At 36.2% G+C, this 27,318-nt stretch overlaps 3 protein-coding genes and 1 long non-coding RNA gene across 5 annotated transcripts in view; 2 read left to right on the top strand and 2 right to left on the bottom strand.

Moving 5' to 3' along the window:
• cers3a (ceramide synthase 3a) overlaps window positions 1-5,656 on the bottom strand; it is a 31,726-nt gene extending 26,070 nt beyond the window's left edge. The window contains exon 1 of the mRNA XM_067444812.1: window positions 5,493-5,656. Within this exon, the coding sequence (XP_067300913.1) occupies window positions 5,493-5,522 (30 nt within the window). The 5' untranslated portion in view covers window positions 5,523-5,656. The remainder of the gene's footprint in view (window positions 1-5,492) is intronic.
• lins1 (lines homolog 1) lies at window positions 4,650-13,950 on the bottom strand. Its single transcript, XM_067444805.1, has 8 exons — window positions 13,800-13,950; window positions 13,636-13,697; window positions 12,703-13,002; window positions 11,578-11,667; window positions 10,961-11,105; window positions 9,156-9,734; window positions 8,013-8,199; window positions 4,650-5,818 (listed from the first exon to the last, which is right to left on the bottom strand). The coding sequence occupies exons 3-8, from the start codon at window positions 12,991-12,993 to the stop codon at window positions 5,158-5,160; spliced, it is 1,953 nt and encodes a 650-aa protein (XP_067300906.1). The 5' UTR covers window positions 12,994-13,002; window positions 13,636-13,697; window positions 13,800-13,950; the 3' UTR covers window positions 4,650-5,157.
• An 11-nt stretch (window positions 13,951-13,961) lies between these two features.
• asb7 (ankyrin repeat and SOCS box containing 7) lies at window positions 13,962-22,919 on the top strand. 2 transcript variants are annotated; one of them, XM_067444842.1, is made up of 5 exons: window positions 13,962-14,095; window positions 14,907-14,983; window positions 16,069-16,322; window positions 17,231-17,836; window positions 21,014-22,919. In XM_067444842.1, exons 2-5 carry the CDS (start codon window positions 14,937-14,939, stop codon window positions 21,151-21,153), a joined length of 1,047 nt encoding a protein of 348 aa, XP_067300943.1. In that variant the 5' UTR covers window positions 13,962-14,095; window positions 14,907-14,936; the 3' UTR covers window positions 21,154-22,919. The 2 variants fall into 2 exon arrangements, with proteins under 2 accessions (XP_067300943.1, XP_067300951.1); XM_067444850.1 differs by lacking the exon at window positions 13,962-14,095 and adding an exon at window positions 14,350-14,368.
• A 667-nt stretch (window positions 22,920-23,586) lies between these two features.
• Window positions 23,587-26,541, top strand: LOC137085309 (uncharacterized). The gene is made up of 3 exons (XR_010906958.1): window positions 23,587-23,710; window positions 26,042-26,141; window positions 26,262-26,541. It is a non-coding gene; the product is annotated as an uncharacterized lncRNA (long non-coding RNA).
• The last annotated feature ends 777 nt before the right edge of the window (window positions 26,542-27,318 follow it).

The following is a 27,318-nucleotide window of genomic DNA, read 5'->3' as shown; positions in this document are numbered from 1 at the left end:
TCCCGTTGCTCGCAAGCTGTGTGTTGCGCAACAATCGCTCCAGGTGCCTTGCTCAGCTCCCTCAACACTCGGTCCTGCTCTGCTTCATATTAAAGTAAAATTAACTAGAATGTGCAATTCCTGAAGAAATTGTGAGTGGAGCTTGCCGTGGCAAAACTCGGGACCCGGTTATGCAAGTGACTGCAAAAAAGCCAAGCAACAGTGTTTATTATTGTACAGTGTCTGTACAATGTTGTGGAGCTGAGATGGCTTATTCGTGTCTTTGTATGGTTGCTAGGGTAATAATAATAATATTAATAATTAATAATTCATTACATTTATACAGCGCTTTTCTAGGCACTCAAAGCGCTTTACATAGAAGGGGGAATCTCCTCAACCACCACCAATGTGCAGCATCCACTTGGATGATGCGACGGCAGTCATATTGCGCCAGAACGCTCACCACACACCAGCTGATTGGTGGAGAGGAGACCGAGTGATTAAGCCAATCAGGATAGGGGGAAGATTAGGAGGCCATGATGAACAGAGGCCAGTGGGCAAATTTGGCCAGGATGCCGGGGTTACACCCCTACTCTTTATCGAAGAACATCCTGGGATTTTTAACGACCACAGAGAGTCAGGACCTCGGTTTAACGTCTCATCCGAAGGACGGTGCTCTTTGACAGTATAGTGTCCCCATCACTATACTGGGGCGTTAGGACCCGCAGACCACAGGGTGAGCACCCCCTGCTGGCCTCACTAACACCTCTACCAGCAGCTACATGGTTTTCCCAGTTGGTCTCCCATCCAGGTACTGACCAGGCACAGCCCTGCTTAGCTTCAGTGGGAAACCAGTCTTGGGCTACAGGGTGATATGGCTGCTGATTATGGCATTTGTACTCTAAATGGTTGTTAGGGCATTGCTAGGCGGTTGCTAAGGTATTCTGGGTGGTTGCTAGGCGGTTGCTATGGTGTTCTGGGTGGTTGCTTGGGTGTTGCTCTGTGGTTGCTAGGGTGTCCTGGGTGGTTGCTAGGGCGTTTCTAGGTGATTGCTAAGGGTATTCTAGATGGTTACTAAGGTGCTGCTAGGTGGTTGCTAGGGTATTCTGGGTGGTTGCTAGGCGGTTGCTAGGGTGTTGTGGGTGGTTGCTAGGGTGTTGTTAGATGGTTGTCAGGGTATTCTGTGTGGTTGCTAGGGTGTTGCTAGGGTAATTGAGTGTGGTTGCTAGGTTGTTCTATGTGGTTGCTATGGCATTGCTAGGCAGTTGCTAGGGTATTCTGGGTGGTTGTTAGGCGGTTGCTAGGGTGTTCTATGTGGTTGCTATGGCATTGCTAGGCAGTTGCTAGGGTATTCTGGGTTGTTGCTAGGTGGTTGCTAGGCAGTTGCTAAGGTATTCTGGTGGTTGCTAGGCTGTTGCTATGGTGTTATGGGTGGTTGCTAGGCAGCTGTTAGGGTATTGTAGGTGGTTACTATAGTGTTGCTATGTGGTTGCTAGGGTCCTCTGTTTGGTTGCTATGGAGTGGCTTGGCAGCATCCCATAATGATACTCCAAAAGCTCCTTGCCAGTATGAATGATATAAGCCAACCCCCATTCCTGATATTCAGATGTGAAGATATCGATTGTGGATTTGGGTTGCTAGGGTGCTTGGTAATGGTTGCTAGGGCATGGCTAGGAAGTCCTGAAGGTGATATGTGACTGGCCGTTGATCCCTTGAGTCAAACAACCCCCCCCCTTATGTTTCTATGACACTTCTATCCAAAGATATCCCTTTGATCTCTTTTAATGGAAGTCAATGGGATCAGTTGCTATGGCGTGGCTTAATAGCTTCACAATGATCCTGAGATTGAGATTGGTTGCCTGAGTAAACTGATCCCACCCCCTTGTGTCTGTGACTCTGTGAACCAGAGTTATGGTCAATACAAAATCCCTATGCAATTTACCACTGTAGGAAAAACACATGCGTTTAATAGGTCGACCCTCCCCATTAAGTCAATGAGAAATTTGGCAAATTTTGGGCAGCTCTAATGCCCCAGGGGTAAAACTTATACCCCATTGAGATGTATGTCCTGAGATCTCCTGTCGGCCTCATCAAATTTCGTATAAGTAACGAGTAAAAGTTTTTTTTTGTAAAAAAATTGTAAAAATCAATTTTATAACAATAGTGATGCCTTGCTACCGCAAGCGTCATTAATAACCGCATCCATCGACATTATTTCTACCCAAGTCCTATCCCGATTCTTCCCCACCGGCTGTGAGGTAAGGACCACATGTCCCTAGCCTGGATGCCAGCCGAACTCAGCCCCTCCCACAAAAATTTTAGGTTGGGCAGTTCGGTCTGGCCTCAATCCATAGAGGAGTAATTATCTCCGAACAGAAACTCTTCGGACCAATGAAATCATCAGGGCGGACTTTAGACAATGACGGACAGATGATCAACAGTAACGTAATCATGCACGTCATCAAAGGGGCTTGGATTATATTTGTTCAAATCCTAAACGGAGAGCTTGTTTGCATCTGCATTCACCATCACAATTTCTCTCAGAAATGATGATCATGTTGGGTAAGTACTCTGTGTATCATTAAATTATTCTATTTTTTTACAACACCAGCAAAGATTGTGTATTCCAGCGTGCGTGCAGACAGGGTTGCCAAGTTTTTACAACAAAACCCGCAAACTACTAGCCCTAAACAATAGCTTCTCGGGGGGTTCTCCAGGGGAAAAATGGCGTTTGGGGGGGTAAAATGTGTGTTATTTTGGCAAGGTTGGCTGCTAAAATTCGCACTCATGGGTCTATATATCACATAATAGTCGCTTTAACCCGCGGACATAGAAAACAATACACGGAAATAAACGCGTACTTGGCAACACAGTGTTAGTTGAGCTCTGTTGACGTCGCTTCGTTGCTCTGATTGGTTGTAGGTCTATCCAATTGATGTCTTTCCTGGTTCGGTTGAAACACGCCCCATAATCACAGCCCAATGGAGCAGTTTCAGACTCATATTCTGACTCGAATTGAGTATGACCACGTCAGGCTAACATGTCCCAAGATTCTGAGCTCAAACTTGGCGTCATCAAACCACGCCTTTGTTTTGAATAGGTGCCCTCTAGTGGACAGAAAATGTACATAGTGTAGCTTTAAAGCCACCTAATATAAAGTGGGACAAAGAATGATTTGGCTCCATGATATTTGGTATGTAGCATTATATTATTTGAATTTAGCATTTTTTTCTGTCCTTCACTTTGTATAGGGTTCAATGAGTTGTTTTTTTACAACTCTTTTGCTCACCAAGGCTGCATTTATTTGATTAAAAATACAGTTTAAAAAAAACTGTAATAAAAAAAAAATGATTCATGACTGAAAGATTCAGTCATGAATCTAAAATGACTGTTTTCTATTTGAATATATTTTAAAAATTACATTTATTCCTGTGATGGCAAAGTTGAATTTTCAGCATCATTAATCCAGTATCACATGATCCTTTTATCATTCTAATATGCTGATTTCAAGAAACATTTCTTATTATTATTTCTTATTATTATGAATGTTGAAAATAGTTTACCTCCTATGTTTTTAATGTGGGGCAATCAGGTTTAATCATTTTTAAGGTTCAATCAGGTTTAATTAATCAGGCAATCATTTAAATCAGGTTTATTTCCATTGAGGGGCTAGAACAAAACTGAAGGTTTCTATCCTCTGGGATACTTCATTTAATAAATTAACGTTCTCTAGTAAGAGGAGAGTCTAATCATCTAACAAGCCTAATCATGGCATTAATGTGAGAAACAGCTGTTTGATCTACTGTATTGGTGCCTTTCCCTCTGAAAAGATGTTGCCAGATGCCGATTCTGAAATTTGCATTTAAAATGATGGAAATGTAGTTGCTCTCATTAGTTGGATTGGTGGTGTAATTTAAATGCTAAATGATGCATTGGGCCTAATCCCACCATCCCATTCAGTGGAACAAACCTGTAGTTTATAAGGTCCTTGAGCCGGAACTTAGGTCACCTGAGCTGCCCAAATGTCTATCAGTGCAGACGATGGGACATTAAACTTGACTGCAATGTTTTATTCTCCATTATTCAACGCATATTACCTGTACATAAATGAACTGTTATGTTATATCATTGCAGATTAAAATCTATAAATCAACATTTGCATCTATAAATCAATTGCATTTATGAAAAAAAGATTCAGCACGTAAGGCCTCAATGGTGTAACAGTGCCTTTGTTAAAATGTTTAAAATTAGCTTTTGTTAGTAAAGTTATTATGGAGGGGTTTAGCAGACTAAATTAAACAAAGAACTATATGATGAAATAATTTAATATGTCAAGCAATGTTGCAAAAAAATAAAAAAATAAATGTACAATAAAATAAAGGCTTAAAAATAAAAGAAGTTTTTCATTTTAAAGCATATTTCACATGGCATTTCATGTCCTTTTTCCATCTTACGTGAAAGAATAAAAGTACAATGAAATTATGAAATATAAGCACAAATAAAAAAGACGTGAAATGAAATCAAACATGACATTTGCATTACATTAAGTTTTACATTTTAAAGTGGCATTCACATCCTTTTTCATTTTAAATGAAAAAATAAATATATATATATATATATATATATATATATAATTATAATTAATGGAACACTTTACAATAAGGTCCCATTAGTTACCGACAGTTAATGCATTAACTAACATAGATACAAATATTTGCTACATTATTTGGCAATCTTTGCTCGTTATTTAATAAAAATGCAACATTTTATTGTTAGTTTGCGTTAGCTCAGGTCAAATAATATTACATATAACAGACATGCATATACATGCAACATTTAATTTTACAAATGTATTAGTAAATGTTTAAATTAACATGAACTGAGATTGACAATTTATTAGTTCATGTTAACTAATGTTAACAACTGGAACCATACTGTAAAGTGTTACCAGATGAATATATTTCATTGTATTTTTATTTATTGCAACATTCCATGCCATATTTAATAATTTAATTATATATTTATTTAATTTAGCCTTTTCAAATCACTCTATATCACTGCTGAAAAAATAATGTTTTGGTTCAGCAATGTTTGTTTATTCACTGCAGTAATTGAGCAGATTTACACTCTTGATCAGTCCTAATCTAGCCCTGTTAGTTAGCTTTAAGTCAAAGCTAGCTAACTAATCATGTTTCTCTGGGGTTCTATGCTGTTTAGTAGTTTTAGAAGAGAGGTAGGGTTGTAAGGGAAGAGACCCCTGTTATGTAGTCTGGTTACCGTCGTCCTCAAGTCCATAAGACACACAAACACTTTACCTAACAGAGATTCGGATGCATACTCAGTCTGAACTAGTTCTAGTTCCATTACAGATGGGCAAAAAGATGTTTCAGCATCTGTCCTACCAGAATCTACATCAGTATTCCCAGAGTTCCTGTCAGAAACATGCTCGTCTGTCTCATCGGATTCGTCTGAGCTCCCATAATCAACCAGTCGTGGAACTGAGACATCATTACCTGTTGGTGTTCTAGTGAAGGAATCAACATGCAGCGTCTCTGAAATAGCAGAAGGATCTTGAACGAAAGGATCAGTTCCTCTTCTAGTGGCACCAAAGCTCACATCACAATTTTCTTCAATATGACGACAAGATCTACACAAGCCCATCCAGTCCTCACGGACAAGCTTCAGGTAGTGGACGCAGTATTCCAGGAAACACGTTTCCGATGAGATAAGGAAGTCAAGTAGCATGGTGTGGTCGAAGGAGAGGAAGCGCAGCAGAAGTATGAAATGACAGTGAGGGTTACAGCCCCAGACGCAAACCCCCGAGTTTGAAGAACTTAAACTGTGAAGGAAAAAAAAGAGGAGGGGGGATCATTAACCATTCAATTATGTTAAGACATATTGTCAACTTTTTTCTTTATAATAGCCAGTTTATTATTTAAGGGTTAGTTCACCCAAAAAGGTAAATAAGCCCATGATTTGTGCATATGAAAGGTGTTTCAGACGAATAAAATCACAGTTATATTCAAAATGTCCTGGCTCTTCCAAGCTTTATAAGGGCAGTGAAATCGTTGCTCAGTTTTTGAAGTGCATATGGCTCTGGGGGGTTAATAAAGGCCTTATAATTCTGAAGTTTGTGTAAGAACAATATCCATATTTAAAACTTTATAAAGTAAAATATCTAGCTCCTGTTAGATCTGAAAAAAAAATGTAACTGCCGTGCAATGTCGTCGGACGTAGCGCAAGCACTTGGAACTGCGAGAGCCACTAGAAGGCAGTCTGGTGAAAATGAGATCATTTACTTTATAAAGTTTTAAATATGGAAAGTTTTCTTACACAAACGCATCGCTTCGCTTATAGAAGGCTTTTATTAACCCCCCCGGAGCCATGTGGAGCAGTTATATGATGGATAGATGCACTTCAAAAACGGAGCAACAATTCACTGACATCATAAAGCTTTATACAACAAATAAATATTTTAAACTTTCAGGCAAGATTTTGTCAACATGTAAAGTTTGTCTGCACACCAAACCTGAACTTAAGTACACAACAAGAAAAAAAACAACTAGAGTGACCAATCATTCATTATGAAAGGAAGAAGAAAAAACAGCTTGAGGTCAGTAAGATTTTTTTTTTTTTTTTAAAGAAATTAATACTTTTATTAAAGATGCACTATGATGTATTTTCGCAGTAAAATATCCACTAGGCTAGGCCAGTGTTATATATTTTGTTCAGTTGAGTTTGTAAATTGTGAGAAAATTGCTCTTTTAACCAAGTAGCCTGTCAATTGCTTCAAATCTTCATTACCCTCAGTTTCCGTCATTATAAAATAATAAGAGTCCCACTGCTCGCGTCGAGCCGTGTGTTTGCGTAACAATCGCCCCAGTGGCCATGCTCAGCTCCTTCAACACTCCTTTACACTGCAGTAACATTAATAACCGCATCCATCAACATGATTTCTGCCCCAGTCCTATTTTCCACTGGTTGTGAGGTGAAGACCACATGTCCAAAGATTCTGCACTCAAACTTGATGTCATCAAACTACGCCTTTGTTTTTTGTTTTTTAGGTGCTCTCTAGCGGATGGAAAAATTACAAAGTGCAGCTTTAAAGGAACTGTATGTAAGAAATGTATTTCAATGAATCATAAAATGGCCCTGATTTGTCACTAGACATTAAGAAATCATGTTCATTTCAAATACTTATATTACTGACCACAGTTGTCCAGCCAGGATATTGTCATTTAAAAGTTGTTGTTGCAGCCCTCAACTGATGTTACCAATGTTAACATCAGTTACTGATGTTACCTATCTACCAATCACAAAGCCAGTAGTATTTCAGCATCCAGGTTGCCAGTTCTGCTCTAGTTACCACAGCTGCAGATACAAAAGTTCCTGCAGCCTATCTGGCAACCTCGAGTCAGGGGAGGGGGAGAGGGGATACACCACTCTACAGTCATTTGAAAGTGATTGTAGAACTAGTTTTGGCCACAATCTTACATATGCTTCTTTTAAGCTAGGATATATTAAATTGGTCAAAGTAACAGTAAAAACATCTAAAATGTTAGAAAACATTTCTACTTCAAAAAGATGTGCTTTTGAACTTTCTATTCATCAAAGCATCCTGAAAAAAATGTTGCCTATTTTTACACTAAAATATGAAGCAACACAACTGTTTTTGACATGTATAATAATAATACATTTTTCTTAAGCAACAAATCATCATATTAGAATATCTGAAGGATCATGTGACTCTGAAGACTGGAGTAGTGATGTTTTGTGTGTTTTTACTGCATTTATGCTCAATTAAATGCAGCCTTGCTGAGCATAAAAAATTGTCATATACAAACCCCAAACTTTTGAAAAGTAGTCTATGTGCATATTTAAAAGACCTGAACTATTTTTACAGGCAGTATCTGAGTAAAATTTAATTTCACCAACGCTGTACATCAATACCTCTGGTAATACCTACCGATATATCTGCAGAAAGAGATACAATTTTGGGTACAGTATAACAATATATAAAATAGATTCCAAACCTTTTTTGATATAAATACAAGCCAATCAAAGTCTTGGTTGATTCTATCATGTCGTCATCCTGCTCAGCAAATACTACAGACACCCAGGAGCAGCTGTGAGCGTCTGCAGACATCAGAGTCCCGTGATGCTGGAGGAACGACATGAGCTCTGTTAAATACCGCTGGACATCAATGTCCCTCTGAGCTCCTGGAAAGGACAGGAAAGACAGGAAAGAATCTATTATGAAGAGATACATCGCCCCCTGCTGTTGTAAATGATTAAATGGCTATTTAGATTGGTTTCATTCTAACTAAGCTGTGGTGAAGCACTAGAATGTTCAATTTATGAACGAATAAGAAAAAAAATTATATATTTGTAAGAACAAATGCTTTATGAATCAGCGCCTTCAAATCATTCAAAATATGCAATTCATTTGAGACAGAACTACTGTGGTGCCACCATTGTTATTTCAGAATTATTTAAATAATTTTAGAGTATTTATTCATATTTTGAATTAGCTTTTATTTTAGTTTTCATTTTAATTTGTGATTACATTAGTCATTTTGCTGTATTCTGACATTTTTACTAGTTTTTCTTTGCTTGTTTAGCTTTTATTTGAGTTGGTTTAGTATTTTATTTTTTTATTTTCAGTTAGTTGCTAAAGTCAGGTTAAGTTTTTTTATCTAATATTCATATTTTGATTTAATTTCAGTAATGAATTTTCTTTTTAATAGTTTTAATTAAACAATAACAACACTGGAAGCACAGATATGAAACCATATTGATGATTTATTGCAAAACATTAAAAAGTAATATTTCTAACCTTGCTTTTCACAATATATGCTGCGCTATATTCAGTTGACCACTGTCATATTAATTTCATTTACACAGTGCTGTATGTAAAATTTGTGCTACCTTGTCTCTATTTGAAACAACTACTTTATTTGTGAAAAATACTGTAATATGATTACAGAATCAAGAAGTTGTCATTTAAAGTATACAGAGATTTTTTTTCATATTTCTAATTTATTCAATATTAATTCACATAAATATAAATTATGTATATTATATATTGGCCATCGGCATCGCCCATCAAAAAAACAATATTGGACGACCACTAGCTGTGAATACTATGAAAACTAATAAACACTAGTATTAGTTACCTTTCCAACTAAGGGACTGAATGTTTATTTCAAGCGCCTTCAGCAAAATCAAGCTCACGGCTCTCAGTATCACACCATCCTTCTGCGTCTCAGCGAGTCTCGCATCAGAGGTCCCACCAAAGAAACTGGCCTGAGCTTTCACAGGCACTTCCTTGAGCCACCCTGCATTCACTTCCTGTAACACTCCATCTGCCATGGTCAACATGTCCTCAGTCAGGCTGTGATCTTCATGTGACGCAGACTGAACTTCACCTAAAGCCCAATCATCCCCAGCTCTCCGCAGAAGACTTCTCTTCAGAAGAAGCAGCGCTCGTTTCTTCACAATATATTCCACATCAGCTCTCATGACATGAAGGAGCGCTCGCGACTGCACGAATATGACTCTCTGGACAGAAGAACAGACTCCATATCTGAGCCGGGCAGCGCTAAGGACTTCAAGGAGGTCAAAGAACTCACACATGGTTTTAGACAGATTCATCAGTTCTCTTTTGTGAGGGTCCTGTGCGTTTTGAGTCAGAAGGTTGGTGTGCAAGTAAGTGACGGAGGTATCCAATCCAGAAAGAAGCTCGATCAAAACATCTATGGACAAGACAAACTGGAATTAAGAGATCGTGTGCTCTGACATTGTTTAATCCAATACAACCAATTATTTCCAATAATTGTATACTATAAAATCTTTTTATGTTTATCTGAACACATTATACATTAAACCCAAAGTCTCATTCCATTCATGCATTTTTTTTTAAATGTATTGCTTCAAAAATAACTACAATCTTTTGTGTAACTTTTATTTACTTTTGCCCTTGTCTATCTATCTATCTATCTATCTATCTATCTATCTATCTATCTATCTATCTATCTATCTATCTATCTATCTATCTATCTATCTATCTATCTATCTATCTATCTATCTATAACGTTAGTGTAACTACATTTTATGTGTGCTATTCCCAAATCACAATGTAAATACTCTTTTATTATGACAATAATAAAGAAATGTGTTCTTTCAATAAACATAATAATAATAAAACAACTTTCAACATGAAAAAATAATGGTTTGATAATCAGATTATTTGTGATCATTTATTCTCTTACAGTTCTCAATTCTCAATTTTTTTTTTCATATTGGAAGTTACTGTTTTATTATTTCTAATAATAATAATAATAGTTTTAAATAGATATACTAAAAATAAAAATAGTAATTTTAATAAGTCACCCTATTCTCAAACATTAATTTGATCATGGCAAAAGGTATTGCTTTATTATTACTATTATTATTACTATTATTATTATAAATAATAATAATAATTAACAATACCTTCCAAAATAATAACAACAATAATAATAGTCACCTTATTATCGAACCATTAATTTTTCAAAAGGTATTGCTTTATTATTATTATTGCTTTATTATTATTTGTATTATTATACTATTTTATAAAATTATTAATAATAAAATGATTAAGACAATTAATGACAATACCAATACATGAAAAATGATATGAGAATAAGATCATTATTATTATTACTACTACTATTACCTCACCTTATTCTCCAACCAATCGTCAACAAATCGGTGCACATGCCATCTGAAGAAACTGAACCTAGCCACTAAGCATCTTTTCTTGTTTTTAAGTAATTTCAAGATTAATTTAAAATTAAGATTCAGATGTAACTGAAAGTGATGATATCTTGGTGCGCTGTTTACATTGAAACCACTAGCTGGCCTCCATTACATAAGGCTCTACCAAACTCCACTACATTTATGTGAGGATAATAAAACTGTCTGTATGTGAACACACTACCTCTTTTATTCTGGCATATCTCTCCTCTCAGGACACCTTTAATCACAGCAGTCAGTGACCAAAGACAGGAGTCAAGTTCACTACTGCCCGCTGATTTCTGAAACACTTCAGCACACCTGTGAGTCCAGATTGAGCTGCTGCCTTCCTATAATCAACAATTACAGCAATTATTGAACCCACAATGCTTGAGAAGGAGAGATCATGCAAGAAAAACAGAGAAAACATTCAAACATTCCCTTTTTCACAGACAAGTCTAGCCCGAGACTAAAATACATTATTGAGCGGTTTAAACTGAAAGCAACTTGCACTGACATATCTTAAATTAAGTCAGTGTCATTTTTTTGTGTCAAGAGGCACACCAGTAATGTTTGATTTCTATGGCATGTTTATAAATGTTACTTAAATGTCCTTTTTAACTAAGGCCTTTGAACTTTGAAATGTCCTTTGTTTGAACTAAGGCCTAATCCTGGCTTAAACTAAACCCTTTCTGAGAAACCAAGCCATAATATATCAAACCCTTATAATACTCAGATGGATTAGTAGATGAGCTGTCTACACACCTTTAAAATTTCTTGATACATTGCCAGTCTAAGTTAATGTGCAACAGCAATACTTACATGAATGGACATGTCAGTGATGACATAGACTGATATACACTTTGCAGATAAATGAGACACCAGTTGGTCTTGACAGCTGAAGAGGGAAACCTGCATCAAGACATCAGTAGAATGGCTCAACACATGTTCCACTGACAGAGATATGTATATACCATAATGTGTTTGGAATTTTTTGGCTGTGCGATATTGAAGAAAAATGCGATATGTAATATCTTAATGCGATATTCTATTTGCGATACGATATTGCTATTAGTGTGTAAAATCTATTTAAATTATCTGTTTAAAAATTATTTAAAAACTGAGAATGAAACCATTTGTGTTTCACATTCTTTCTGGGAAAAGAAAGCATCACTAAAACTTCTAAAAGTGACCAGCTGTGTTTTAGCAAACATTTATGTCCCAAATAGTTCACGTTTCGGTGTGTGTGTGTGCCCAGTCTATTCTCTGCCCTATACGTCGACCTAAAACGTCATAAAATTATGTATAAGCACTATACACTTTTATCCTTTTAAGGTGCCCTTGATACAGTGTAATCACTATATAATTAGTTAGGGATTGGTTTAGGGTTAGTTGCTTGTAATTAAGCATAATTTACTTTTATTAATATAGTAAGCACATGCAAAATATGATACAAAAATGTGATTTGATTATTAATCAAAATATTATTACTTATCCATTTTCATTAAAGCTACACTGTGTGATATTTTCCCCATCTAGCGGTGAAAAGGTATATGACCATCCAGTGAATATTAGTTTCTGTTCCTCTCAATTCTGATTTTGTTTTAACTCCTACGTTGGCCGATTTAGTCCAAGATTAACACGGCAATCCCCCTCCTCACATTCGACACGGTGCCATCGAGAGTTAAAACGCGAAAGGTGAAGCTTGAATTTACGGGTATGTCCCTCTTTGTCTAATGCATTTTCAAGATGGAGAGGCAACATGACGACCGGCATTCGAACCCCTCACCCGTATGTATTTTCAATGGCATATTATAAACTTACGAGAATACTTTATTACTTGAAAGAAGTAAATATACATTAATGATCACATATATTTTTAAAAGAACTAAGTGTTTTTAGCTAAGAATAAACTAAAAAAGCAATACAGTGTAGCTTTAAACATACCAGTTTTGCCATCAAATTTATTTCTCCAAACAATCTCTTCGTGACATCTTCATAGAATATTGTGAGATCTTGTGGCAGACTCTGTGCTATCAGGCTGCTAATGATGGTCTCAATAAGAGTGAGACACAAGCACAGGACGTCTGTGTGTGTGACAGACGGAGCAGGAGTGTTTGCTGTTTGAGCAACACATGATGAGATTCTGCTGGCGAGCTCTTCGCTGCTCAGGCTGAGAGCAGATCCTGTACGTAACAGCCTGAATATCTCTTGGAAATCCAATCCTGCGGCATCCATGGTGAGACACTGCAAAAATGTTTAAAGTTTAGAAGAATGATAATCAGTAAGTAATGCTTAAAACTTGTGTTTAAACAAAAACTACAGTAATGCATTAATCAACCAACCCATCTCTTCAATTACATGTTTCTTCTAAAATACTCTCCCCTTCCGGAATATGCTCGAAAATTTGTTATCAGCAAACCTGACTATAAAAATAGACTTACAGGCAGTGCGCGTTTCTGATAAAACTATAAAAAGGCTAATCGAATAAATGTTATGTCGGCTTAATCAACAATTTTGGCTCTTTAAAGCTCTAAAATACATGTCAAATCTAGACTATAAGTTATATCCTGAAATCTGCCCTGAACGTGTCAGACTTTAAAAAAGCAGCAGTTATAGTGAGAATAAATTAATTAATAAATAAACTGACTCGCGACAATGACAAATGACCAAAGTTATGGCCAGCAGCATAACAAATGAAATTATTTGATTGGATTGTTAGCTCAGTAAGATAGAATGAATTAAGTCATAATGCAACGAAAAGTAAAAAAAAGTATGATCTATCTATCTATCTATCTATGATAACGTTAGTGTAACTACATTTTATGTGTGCTATTCCCAAATCACAAATTAATCGCTTGCAGTATCTTTGTTGCTTACATGATTTATGAAGAATTTCCAATTTTTTCAATATCCCAATCCATCAGTCTCTGCAAGGAATTCTGCAAAGAAGATCATAAATAGACGAATAACCTCATGTTTAAAGGACGGTTTTGTTTAGAGACATTCATATAAAATAATTGTACTGGAATTAAGTGACATACGTGATCTGTAGAAAGATGTATTTGTAATGAAGAGTTTTCAGGACTGCTCAGTGAATGTTTCTTCAACAGCGATTAAAAAATCCACACCGCTAAAATGAACAAACGCCTCCATAAAGCACATGGAGTGCTGTTTGCCATTATACAGCCAAAAATGTCGCAAAACCCTAACATTCGGCGTATTGTTTTGCAGCAGTAGGATGTCTGCATGACGTATTTGACAGCTCGAATCTGATTGGACGTTGTGGTTTGAAGCCTTGGAGATGATGTTCATGGCTACCTGACTGTATTTGTACTCTGTATGTATATTGGATATTTTTATTTTACTGTCCCCCGAGTTATTTTTACGTTAATTAAGCAGATATCGTTAATTATATCCTCTCGCCACAGGTTAAGAGAGTTTGAGTAACTTTAAAAGCAGTGTTCTTGTGAGAATGGTCAATAACCGCTGGCTAAATGCTAACTATGCTAATGCAGTAATAGTGCATGTCAATCAGAGAGTTTGTCAGATTCTCCTTCAGTTTAATGATAAGTGTCAGAATTATCGTATCATTTATTGCAATGCTATTAAAGTAAGTTATGTCTGTTTCTAAAAAAAGCCGCTTTCGTATTTGTTTTAGGTTCATTTTAGCTGCTACAGCTGCTTTAGCACACCAGCTAACAGATTCATTGTTCTCATTACAGAAGCTACAAACAGAATTATTTAGCTTTTATTTACTATATTTGAGATTAATTAAAAGGTTAAACTTCCGTTGATGTTATATATCGCATATATTAGCGAACATTTCTGTTTTTAAAGGTAAATGTGGGTGTGCAAATGCTCGCTGCAGCTGTTTTTTCAGAGGCTGAAAGACATTACATTGTGAACTCGGTGGCAGTAAATATTTGCTCCTAGACAGAGAGCTGATTAATATAATGTGGCAGATAAGTGTGTAAATTAGACGTCATCGTTTAGGTGTGGCTAAATGTTTATCTCGCACGTAAATTTGAACATGAATCTGCATTAATATATATTAATGCATATACATAAACAGATATTATGTAAATGATGGATATATAAAAGAATCATGTTCATAAGGATGATATTTCTATATTACTCTGTATCTCTAGAATGGAGATCTGAAGTGGATATGAATATGGATGCAGAACACAAAGGCTGTTTTAGATCTACAAGACATTAATGAACGGTAATTTTTAAATTGCCATTTCTGTCAGTTTTTCTTTGCCTAAACTTGTTTATGGGTGGTTTAATGGATTTGGCTTCATGCAACGCAACTAACAATATCTTAGTACTTTAGATGTGCTTTCCATGCAAGAAGAGTGTTATCATCTTAAAGGTGATGTGTGCAGACAGTTATTTTATTTTCATACAGTTTTTTCTAATCAGAGATAATTAATATTTATTCTAAATATTTGTTCTATCATATTTATTTTATTTTACTCTTAAAAATAAATAAATAAATCTGTCATTCATTCCAAAGAAATTTTTAATAGTATTTATATATTTATGTAGTCAGTATTGCATGTGATAAATTATGCAATAATTATCACAAATGTATTTCTCATAGGATTTTAAGAATGCTGACACTCTTGTAAGACAAATAATAATTTATAGTTGTATTTTTAACTAAGATTTGACAAGTAAGATGGTCTATACACATTCACTTTTTTGTTTTTACATTTTACAACATTATTGGAATTATTGTTAATATTAGTTATTTATCTAGTAGCTTAGTTTTATATGTTTTATTTATATTTTTGTACATACATACATACACACACACACATGTGTTTTTGTAAATTGTGGGGACTTTCCATAGGCGTAATAGATTTTAAACTGTACAAAGTGTACATTTTATCCCCCTACACTGCCCCTGTGTAAAAAATCAATTTACATTGTGGGGACATTTGGTCCCCACAATGTAAGATAAACCAAGTACTCACACACACACACACATACAGCCTGTGGCATTCAAAGAATTCAGTTAGATTATTATTTTGTTTTTATTTTTATTAATAATGAAACTTTCAATATTTAGCAAATTAATGAGAAATAGATATTCTAAGGCTAAGCTGATAAAGAAAAATACTCAAGGTAGCATCAGACATGGGAAAACATTTATTAAATCTCTTTTGAGACATTTGTAGATTGATTCCACTAAAATGTTTAAACACTGTGTTTTTATAACTTTCAATATAATGAATTTATCGTCCTTTGATTCAGAATGAGGAGCTTGTCTATCAGTAATGTCATCCGTGTGTTTGCCTGTAGGGAAGCAGGAGCGTCTGACGCCCGTACTGCGAGATGTGACAGGATGCTGAACCATCACTGCAGAAGGAACCCAGAGTTACAGGAGGAGCTGCAGATCCAGGCGGCCGTGGCAGCTGGCGATGTCTACACTGTCCGCAAGATGCTGGAGCAGGGCTACTCTCCCAAGATCAGAGATGCCAACGGCTGGACGCTGCTGCACTTCTCTGCGGCGAAGGGCAAGGAGCGCTGCGTGCGCGTGTTCCTCGAGCACGGAGGTAAAGGGTTTGGTTGTTTGGACAGTGGCGAGATGGGGTAGTCTGATTTAACGCATCACTTTGTAAGAAAAGGTTTAGACCAGATTGACACTTATTATAAACTGTGGTTGACTCTTGAAGGAATACGCTCTACCAAAAAACTTTAAATGGGTTACTGCCCTGTATTATTGTCCATATTTTTAAAACACAGGCTTCTGTTTACCACACACTAAACACACTAAAAGTAGATGATGATTTAAACTACCAAGCTCCAAAAAGGACAAAAAAAGCATAATGAAAATGTACCACGCCAAACTATACATTCTCAGGTAAACTTGATTTCATGATGATTTTTTTCTAAATGACATATCTAGTGCCTTAAAATACTAAACTTGTGTTGTGCTGCTATTGTAAATGTTTTTGTAAGTTCATGTTTAAGTGTGGTAATGCATGCAAGACGTTAGGGGGCGCTATAAAACAGCAGTTTTTATTAAAAGATCTGCAGATAGAATGATCCACAATTAATTCTGCAGTTGCAATGCGCCCTGTACTTTTTGAGATGTCAGAATAAATTTAGTTCTAAGACAGAACACAGGGTTTATGTGAGTCTTAAAATGTCCTAATTCGCATTTAATTAAGGACTTTAATATATTATTATATATTCATTATATACATACAAGTATTCCTTAATATAAATACATGCATGTGTGTATTTATTTATATATACATAATAATTAAACAGTACACGCATATAGATTAGGTAAACACAAACTTTTATTTTGGATGCGAATAATCACGAATATTTTTTCCCCAGCACTTTTTTTGTATATATATATATATATTTATATATATATATATATATATATATAAGCATAATGAAATTACTTAAAAAAATGATAATTCTTTTTTTTTCTCTCTGTGATTTACAGCGGATCCCACGGTGAAGGATTTCATCGGAGGCTTTACAGCTCTGCATTATGCTGCCATGCACGGTCGTGCCCGCATCGCCCGCCTCATGCTGGAGTCAGAGTATCGCAGCGACATCATCAATGCCAAGAGCAATGATGGCTGGACCCCTTTGCATGTGGCGGCCCACTACGGCCGCGACTCCTTTGTGCGTCTCCTCTTAGAGTTCAAAGCAGAGGTGGACCCGCTCAGCGACAAAGGCACGACGCCGCTTCAGCTGGCAATTATCCGCGAGCGCTCCAGCTGTGTGCGCATTCTGCTCGATCACAACGCCAACATAGACATTCAAAACGGCTTCTTGTTGCGTTACGCCGTCATTAAGGGCAACCACTCGTACTGTCGCATGTTCCTGCAGCGGGGAGCGGACACTAACCTGGGTCGTCTAGAGGACGGACAGACGCCGCTGCACCTGTCGGCCCTCAGAGACGATGTGCTGTGCGCTCAAATGCTGTACACGTACGGAGCCGATACGAACACACGCAACTACGAGGGCCAGACCCCTGTGGCCGTTTCTGTCAGCATGTCTGGCATCAGTCGACCCTGTCTGGACTTCCTGCAGGAGGTCACAAGTAGGTTCTTCCTTTCTATATCTTTATATGTGGACTGTCTGCATTGTTCCTAATTTTATGGTAGATGAAAATAATTTTAAAAAGTGTGGTGCACTTATTAGGGTATTCTAGGTCATGGGTTTTCAAACTGGGGTCCTCCAGAAGGTTCTAACGGATCCCCAGAACATTTCAGAGAGTAAAAAGACAAAGAAAAAATGGTTAAAGTCTACCAAACATTCTAACTGTGTCGGTTCTAAATGTTTCTCTCCTTTCTTGATGTATACATCCTTTCCATTATTGTATGTATGGATTTTCTTTCTTTGTTTCTTTCTTGTTTCTTTCTTTGTTTCTTTCTAGCGAGTTTCTCTCACTATAGCCCACTTTATTTTGCTCACTACACATTGATCTCTTTTAATCAGCAAGGACGCATTAAACTAGTCAAAAGTAATTTTGCCAGTAATGAAAAGTAAATTATTTTATTAAAAATAATGATATTCATCAAAAAATATATTTTAATGTATTTTCAATTAAATGCGACCTACTGGGATTATTATTATTTATTAAAAGAGACTTCTTTAAAAAAAAAAAAATTCTTAGCAACCCCAAACATTTGAATAGTGTAGCCACTATTGTGGAGAAGACTGGAGCAATACAACTAATGTCATCGGCTTTGCTGACAGAGCTTTTAATGCTTAGCATTTAAGATGCTAATGTGTGTTATCACTGGCAGAAGTCAACTAGTGCAGTATTATAATTCAGTAAAGTATATGAAATTAAAGTGTGTGAATGAATATATGAAATTAAATGTCTGAATCATGTCAGGAAGTCATATAAAACTCACTTTGAGACTTCTTAATTGAGTCACTAAAAATGTATTCATTCCATGATGTTGAAGTTACACGAACAAATTAGGTTTGTTTAACGCAATTGATTTATGTGGGAACTATGTACACAATTAAATAATGTAAATCCAACGCAAATTTTTTCTGTGTTAATATAACAGATATAGATGACAGTTTTACATAAACACAAAATTAGAGATGAAAAATGAACTTTTTAAAATTAATTTAAAATTAATGTTTTGCTTTGGTTAAATGTTCAGTGATGTCTTTCAAAGATTTTTTAATTTTGCATTTTTTTTCTCTATACACTCAAAAAAAAACTGTTGAATGAACTTAATTAAATTAAGAAAATCTTTTCCACAAAATTGAATTATGCTTGTCCAACAATATCTAATTGGTTTGAAATAATTTGTTGTAATCTTATTGTATGAACTTAAAATAATTTATTCAAAACTACTAAAAAAATCTAGCCTAGAAATCTAGACGCATCCTAGCGGCAGCAAATCTACAGTCTTAGTCTTTTTTATATATATATATATATATATATATATATATATATATATATATATATATATATAATAGCATTATTATATAATAGAATAATTCATGAGAATAAAACCCATTTCCCACCCATTAATTAGTGTCGCTAACAAAAACAATAATCAAATATATATATATATATATATATATATATATATATATATATATATTTATTTTATTTATTTATAGTGTGTGTGTGTGTGTGTGTGTTTAATTGCAAGATTATTGTTTTTGTTAGCGACAATGATTAATGAGCTTGCTAAAGCACATTACACCTTCGAAGCTTTAATTTTTTTGTTACGCAATGACACTCATTACAGATATAAGTTTAAAGAGAGGTCCACTCAAGTCAAATGTGAAGCATAAAACCCGAGGGTTAATAACAAGAGTATCATCAAAGGAGGTCATATTCACTCTTTCCTCTAGAAATGTCAAATCTCACGAAGAGCAGCGGCCGATCTGTAAGTTGAGCAATGGCCTAACCTCCCAATTCCAAACGAACACCATTATGATTTCTATCCCCCACGCAGAACAATCGGCCGCCTGAGAAAAGCGAGCCGTGTTACCTGAAGCACTAATGATCAAGTACGCAACAATGGCCACATTCCTGTGCACCGCTTCAACTTTGATATCACCATATCAAAGCCACCTGTCCGTCGCAGACATTTACTCGCTGTCAACTCATTCAGCGCGATCCGGTTTCACCTTGATTATTTATTAAAAAGGCACTTCAGCGGCTGTATTTACATCGACGACTCAGGCTTTGAGAGCATGACTTCATGTCTTGAAGGGAGTGACCGGTGCGCTCCGTGAGAGTAAGCGCTGATTTCATTTCGGTTTCTCTGGCATCACCTATAGTTGAGAGCTTTTGGTAAGACATTGAGACTGACAGAAGACAGGGGCTGCAGATGGCCGTCTCCAGCCCTTTGTAGTGGTTTTTCCAGCTGGCTTCATTTGTGTGAGCACATTCTGTGCCATATTGTGTTAGGGCTGGAAAACTGGCCCATTAAAACTGATAAACTCTGTGCACCGGGTTCCTGGAACTCATTGCAGAACTTTCCTGATATCTTTTAAGATATCAGAAAAAACAAAAAAAACAACCTTCAATCTTTTGTCGTTTTTTTCCTCCCCTGATGTTCGCTTATAATATTGATAGTTTTTTTTTGTGGCATCATTGTTGTTTTTATTAAACGTCTGTTTTTTTTACTGCTGTACTTATAAAACAACTATGCAAACGTTTTTCTGCTTCATCCTTAATAAGCCTTTTTGTTAAAGATTTATACATTTATTATTACATTTACACAATATCTGGTTATAAGGTCAGGCTGTCCTTACTTACTATAATTCAACTTTAAACTTTTTTTGTTATCAGCCAACTTTCCGGTTTAACATTTTATTAATTGACAAAGTCAGTATTTGTTTGCATTTGGTGCTTGGAGAGTGTTAAAGTTGTCATAATTTTCTTTTAGTATGATCTATATGAAGGTGCATTTATCTTGCACGTAATATTTTATTATTATTAATTATTTTTGTTTAGTATTTTTGTAATTTGTCATCAGTATAGTTTTTATTCATTTCAGTTTTAGTTATACTAGTACATCAGGTTAAACTAAATGAATATGAGAAATGTCAATAAGTATGTTTTATTTTTATAGACTTTTTTATGGCTTTAGTTTTAGTTTCAGACTTTCATTTAGCTACAATAGCCCTCTCTAGCCACAAATCTTTGGTATTTTTGTGAGTTTTTCTGTGTTATCAGTTTAAAATAGTTATGCAAACAGAGATCGGATGTAACCTGACAATCGTTGTGTTTCAGGGCAACCCAGGACTTTGCAGGATCTGTGCAGGATAAAGATCCGGCAGTGCATCGGCCTGCAGAGCCTAAAGTTCCTGGAAGATCTGCCCATTGCCAAGGTCATGAAGGACTACCTAAAACACAAGTTTGACAATGTTTGACGGAAGCCAACAAACTCATTTCTGTAGGTTCCCTTAAGACTCTATGCAAACTCTCTTTTTTCATTTCTACTCGAAACCTCTGGGAGCAGGTGCAGCGTTTTGTACAAGCGGAGTGAAAAAGCTTATTTACAGAGTGACGACTGTGGATCGGGGAGCACTGTAATGGCCACGTTGATTCGTTCGTAGAAGGTGTCGTTTCATGCATGCCTGGAGAAATTCCTGACCCATGAGAAAAGAAAAATGTGGACGTTTGATTTGTACCAATATCTTTTTTTTGTTCTTAAATCAACAAGGCCTTTGTAAGTATTTGACGTTTTCTATCGTCTAAATTCTCAGACAAGGGAAATATAAAACCCTTTTAAACTATCAAGACAAATTGGCAAATATTCAGGCCACCCTCACAATTTTGTATGCATGTGCTATTGTCCTTTTTGCTTTGGAGAAATCATTTTCGATCTCAGTTCTTTGGCCTATTAAGTTATTAACCGTCTGTTGAGTATCCAGTTCATTTGTATTAAAAAAAGAATCATACCAAAAAACCCACAAGCTCTCGGTTTTCTCTGCAAACATTTCAGTTTTTCAAAGAATGCCTTGTTTAATTTAATGCAATGTTTGTTTTTATTATTTGAGAGTCAGTATCAGAGATTCTTGACTTAAGTTTCAATTCAAAGGTAAAGAAAAAGGTCTAGTCACAGGAGGTCTACATAGGTGAACTTATATACACGCATAAATCATTAACAAACTTTATGTAAATATTTGTGTTATATGTACAGAAGATATTTTTAGACTATTTAAGCCACAAGCTTGTCATCAAAGTGTTTTGTTGAGTGGTTGTGTTTTTTCATGTGACCTGTCAAGGGCTTTCATGTGGGAAACGTCCGAATCCGAAATGAAAAATTAGATTCAATTACAGCTATACGTAATGCTTAATATTAATTGGCCATGAATTCTTTAAGCAGTAAGTAACTTAATTTGTTTTCATTTTGTTGAATGATTTGAAATGCACTTGTTAGTTTTTTCTTCAAAATATAAGAATTTGTCAAACCCACTTGTAAGGTCTGCACAGCATTAAGTTAGTTAAGTTAATTTGGCACTTCTAGCAAGCATTCAGTTTATTGTTTATCAGTCAGATCGCTACTTGATTATTGATATTTCCCCCTAAAATCTCAAATCAGTGGGAGACAGTTTTGTGGGAGATATTTGTGTGACGACTCTTTAAATGTCAGGACTCTAAATGGACTCTCATTTACTTTATTCAAACCTTTTCTAACACTAGCTGCCTTTACTTGCAGTCTGTGATGCAGTACAGCTACAGCATTTCACCACATCATGAACTCGATTAAACAGCATTAATGTTACCTGCCACACAATTTAAATGTTCTTTTTTTTGTCGCATTTAGGTTCAGTTTAGTGTGTTTTGGGTGTTTGTCGGGACCGAATCCATCTCTGGATGACTGCTTGTTACCATAATGTATTGAACTTAAGAACAAAGTTTGGAGGACTGATTCGAGAGCGAAGGAATGTTATTTGGGAATTGTCTTTAGTACACGAAAGTCTTCCACAACTTCTACTACTGAATGTATATAATCTGCTGTTTGAGAGTTTCACATGTACATTTGTGTGAATAAATGGATCTCATAATGTCCTCATTTGTTATTTTTCAAAGTCTTATTGCTGTACTTTGAAGCAGTAATTGTGCCGTGTTCATTGATTTGCATCCATTTTTCTAGAATTTGATGACTTTTTAATAAAATGTCTGCTAAATATACTGATTACTGAATTCATTGTTCATTTAGTAACTGTATATAACCTTCTAGGTTTTTCTTTCTTGCCATCTTTACTTTAAACTCCAGTACAATCAGCCCTAAAAACAATGTTTAATAATCACTGGTTGCTTTAAGTTTAAAAGGAACATTTCAGGTAACATAAAACATCAAATCAAATTGACAATATTTAAAAACTTAGTTGTTTTAACTTGTTCCACCTCTATTCAGTTTACATCACAAATCCTTTTTACTACTTCAACCATCTGCCTTCATTCTGGTATGTACCGACACTTTCCATGATCCAAAACAAGCCCTGTTCTGCATATTTTTACTGGTTTCATTTGATTAAAAATATGTCAGATTACAGATATAAAATAACCTGAAATTTTATTCCATTTGAACCTTATCGACAACATTTGCAGAACACCAGTAATTTCAAGTTCTTCCATGTAGAAAAGTAGCTCTGCCTCACAAGACTAATTTATATTAAATTAATATGATTTCTGCTTTTAAACCCTCCAGAATTACTTATTTCTTTTTTTTAAATTCATTAATTTGCTTATTTATTTTTGCTTTTAAAATCTGAGGAACAAGTTATTTTATGTGGTTATCAACTAGGACTGCAACAACTATCATGGGCTGTTCTCATTATCGATTAGTTGGGTCTGCCCTCTTAAAAAAATAAGGTTCCACCAGTCGCGCCAAAATACAACACTGAATAAAGCATTTCTATGGACAAAAATGCATCTAAAAATAGTGGAGGGGAAACAGAGTGAGCTGCTGCTGGAAAGGTACATGATTCAAGCGTCCAAAACATGAGAAGTGTTTATTTTAAGATTTGAGAAAATGCATTAGCATTTATTCCGTTTTGGGGGGGGGGGGGGGGGGGGGGATATTACCAGAAGGAGTATTTTTGACAGAAATACTACATCAAACGTCCAACGTTAGTTTTTGAAACTTTGTCTATGTTTAGACAAAGACAAAAAATTGTCTATGTTTTGTCTTTGTCTAAACATAGACAAAGTTTCAAAAACTAACGTTGGACGTTTGATGTAGTATTTCTGTCAAAAATACTCCTTCTGGTTTCTCTCAAGTTTCTGAGTTTTTTTCGAGTATGGGTCGGCTTCACGTTAATAAGAGCGGAAGGTCCTTGTTTGGGCCTTACAGGCTCTTCTCCCGGTAGGGTGCGCGCGCGTGACTAGAGCGAGAGAGGAAATGCACGGCCATAAACACTCCGCGCTCCACTTTATTCGTATGGGTGACATCAAGCGACTTCAACGCTTCAGCACAGCATTCCGGGAAGGCAGCGCTGCATTTGACCCGATTTGAACGCAGAAATGACGGGAAACTTCACAACATCGCTTCAGTCGTGTCGCAAAGTGGATTTCCACGGCCACTGCTGTCACAGGACTTCACCAAATCATACCAAAGAAGTGTGTTTTTGACGGAGCGGTCCCAGCGATAAAGGTTCGGTCCTGCTTTGGAAGCAGCCGGTGAGTAAAACTGCTTCAAATGTCTCTGCTGTTGGCTATTCAAATGCGCTAACGGACTCCATTGTTGTTTTATGTATAACGTGACACTAGTCTGACGTGCAAAACCGTTTTGCTTGCTACCGCTAAGGTTTAGTCGCATACAATAGTCCATAAACCGAATCATGTCCTCATAAACTGTGAGTAAACATACACAAATGTTGACACGCCACTAAATACAGTACATACCACAGAGACGGACGTCCTGATGTTGCTGTTTCTCCTGTTCAATTTTTTCAGCCTCCGAATGATTCTGGATCATATCTATTAGCTGAGATCGATAGCCATGAGTATCTCCACGCTTGAGGACGTCACCGCTTTGTTTGCACTCGTCATTCTTTAGCTCCGCCCACACGATACGCCTCCAGGCGCTCGGTTTTTTTTCGGAAAGACTCGGTACAGCCTATATTTCTTTTATAAATATAATAAAGCTAAAGACTTTTCAGCGCAAAACGTTAATTTGACAGGTTATATCCGTATCTGTAAATGTTACTAATTCACAAGTATTTCCATTTACCATGAAAGCATCCTGACAGTCTTCAACTTCACTAAACGAGCACGTGCGTCAACCAGACAGAACACAGTAGAGCAAAAACATTTATTTAGTTTAAATATCTGCTTTAAATATCTTTTTGTGTGTGTGTGTGTGTGTGTGTGTGTGTGCGTGAGCTTTTAGTTTTTCTTTAACACAATTTTAATTTAAGAATTTAAACAGTTACTTTTGCTTAACGTTAGTAACTTTTGCACACAATGTACAGACATATCCGTACGAAAATAAAATACCATAGTTAAACTATGGATTTGAAGCAAAAACCATATATATATTTTTTAATTTGTGGTTACCATAGAATAACTAAAATAACCCTGCTATTTATTTATTTATTATTTTGAATAATTTTGTTTGTTTTGTTCATTGTAACAAGGGATAGCACTCATTTGTTTTGAAGGACAGCATTGGCCAGGATGTGGAATCTGAATATCCAATTCATCAAAAAATAACCATCTAACTATTAAATTATCAAAATAATTGTTAGTTGCAGCCCTATATAATAAACCATTATTATTATTTTTTTATGATTGTTTTTATGATACCATTGAGTTCAGGGTTATGTGTTATGAAACTGTCTTCAATTGTGTTTTCCACGTCTGAAAACATACTGGAAATGATAATAACATTCTACAAATAACATTCTTACAAAATTACAAAAAGATCTATAGTGAATGTAAATGTTTCTACTGACGCGTTCAGATAAACCGCTCTATAATCTATACAATTAAAAACAAATCTCATCCAGCAATCTCAAAGGAAAATTCATTGATGGAAAGGTGTGTAAAAACCCTATTTGATGCACAGATTCACACTTTCTTGTGGTCCCGTATCTCACTGTTATGCCTCCCAAAGCTCTGGCAAAGCTTGAGAGAAAAGCTCATCCAGTGCCATGTTATCTACAGGTTTCTGTGTACGGGGCACCTTAAATGACGCAGCTTGGCACCGCACCACAACTTATTCCAGAGATCTGAATGTATTGTTTACTTGAGAATGGCTGATGTTTTGTTGAAAAGCGATCTCTCTCACTCTCTTCGCTTTCCCAGGAACGGCGTTCTTAAATAAAAAGGTTTCTGCTTTCCTGCTTCTCTTGAACCCATGCGAGCGGGGCCCGTGCCAAAACTGTGCAGTGACCTAAGAATGCCGGTGAGTGATATATTTGCGCATTCCTACGACAAAAACACAAGCCGCTATCATTTATCGAATCACAGGTAACATTACACAATAAAACAATGGCATCTCTCTATAGCCCGTGTTTCCTTGCAGACATGCAGAACAATGCGGCTATTGTTGGTGGTCCTGCCGGATGGATGGTGTCCTCAGCGACGCTAGAAACAGGTCTTCCTTGAGCCCAGGCCGCTGGCTTCGGGAAACTCCCTGTCTGTGGGCATATATCTGTGAGGAAGAGGAAAGATCCATTTGAATGTGTGGGCTGTTTGGAATCGTCTAGCGGTGGCAGACAGCCACAGAAGGAAATATGCAAAGAACGCTCAACAGGTCTATGTGTGTTGGATCATGGTTATCACTAAACACAAAGTGTGTAGGAAGCGGCGATTACTGTAAAGGTCATTAAGGGTTTTTTTTTTGGGGGGGGGGGGGGGGGGTGAAATTTCTGCTAACGCTGGATTTGATTGCTTCAAAACAATACATTTCTTGAGTAACACTTTAAAATAAGGTCCCATTATACCCTATGTTAATGCATTTGTGAGAGTATTTATTAATGTAACTGTTCATTGTAAGTTCATGTCAGCTTAGGTCTTAAATAATGAATAAATCAAAAATAATTGAAATAATGTAAAATGAAAAGGAATTAAAACTGATGATACACGGGACAACTTTTTGAGCAATGTTGCTAAAAGATCTATCAGTGGGCACTTTACCCTTGAGAATGGGCTACAAATTTCTATCTGGATATCCAAAAAAGAAATGTGTTGCCCATTCTCAATGGGAAAATGCCCACTGCAACATCACTTGGCAAAATTGCCTGGCAACGTTGCTCAAAAAGTTGCCCCGTGTATCATAGTCATAATGCTTTTGAAGTGTTTTTCATTATTTCATGTTGACTATAATGTAGTTAATGTTAACAAATGGAAGCTTATTGTAAAGTTATTCCATTTCCTTTTAGAAGTGCACTAAGGCAAGCAACACTATAACAAAACCGTAACCCGCATGAAACTTGTGCATATTTCATCCTATAGCAACATGGTGTCAAAAAATACAAATAAAAGCTATCGATTCTTTTCTGCAAAAACTGCACGATCCACCTCTCACACTGTCCAAATATTTAACATAATGCGCAGCAGCCCTTTGAGGAAATTTGAAC

The sequence above is a fragment of the Pseudorasbora parva genome, chromosome 1 (genome assembly GCF_024679245.1).
Source record: "Pseudorasbora parva isolate DD20220531a chromosome 1, ASM2467924v1, whole genome shotgun sequence".
NCBI classification, from domain to species: domain Eukaryota; kingdom Metazoa; phylum Chordata; class Actinopteri; order Cypriniformes; family Gobionidae; genus Pseudorasbora; species Pseudorasbora parva.
The sequence above is the reverse complement of the archived record's forward strand: the minus strand, read 5'-3'. Positions and strand labels throughout refer to the sequence as shown.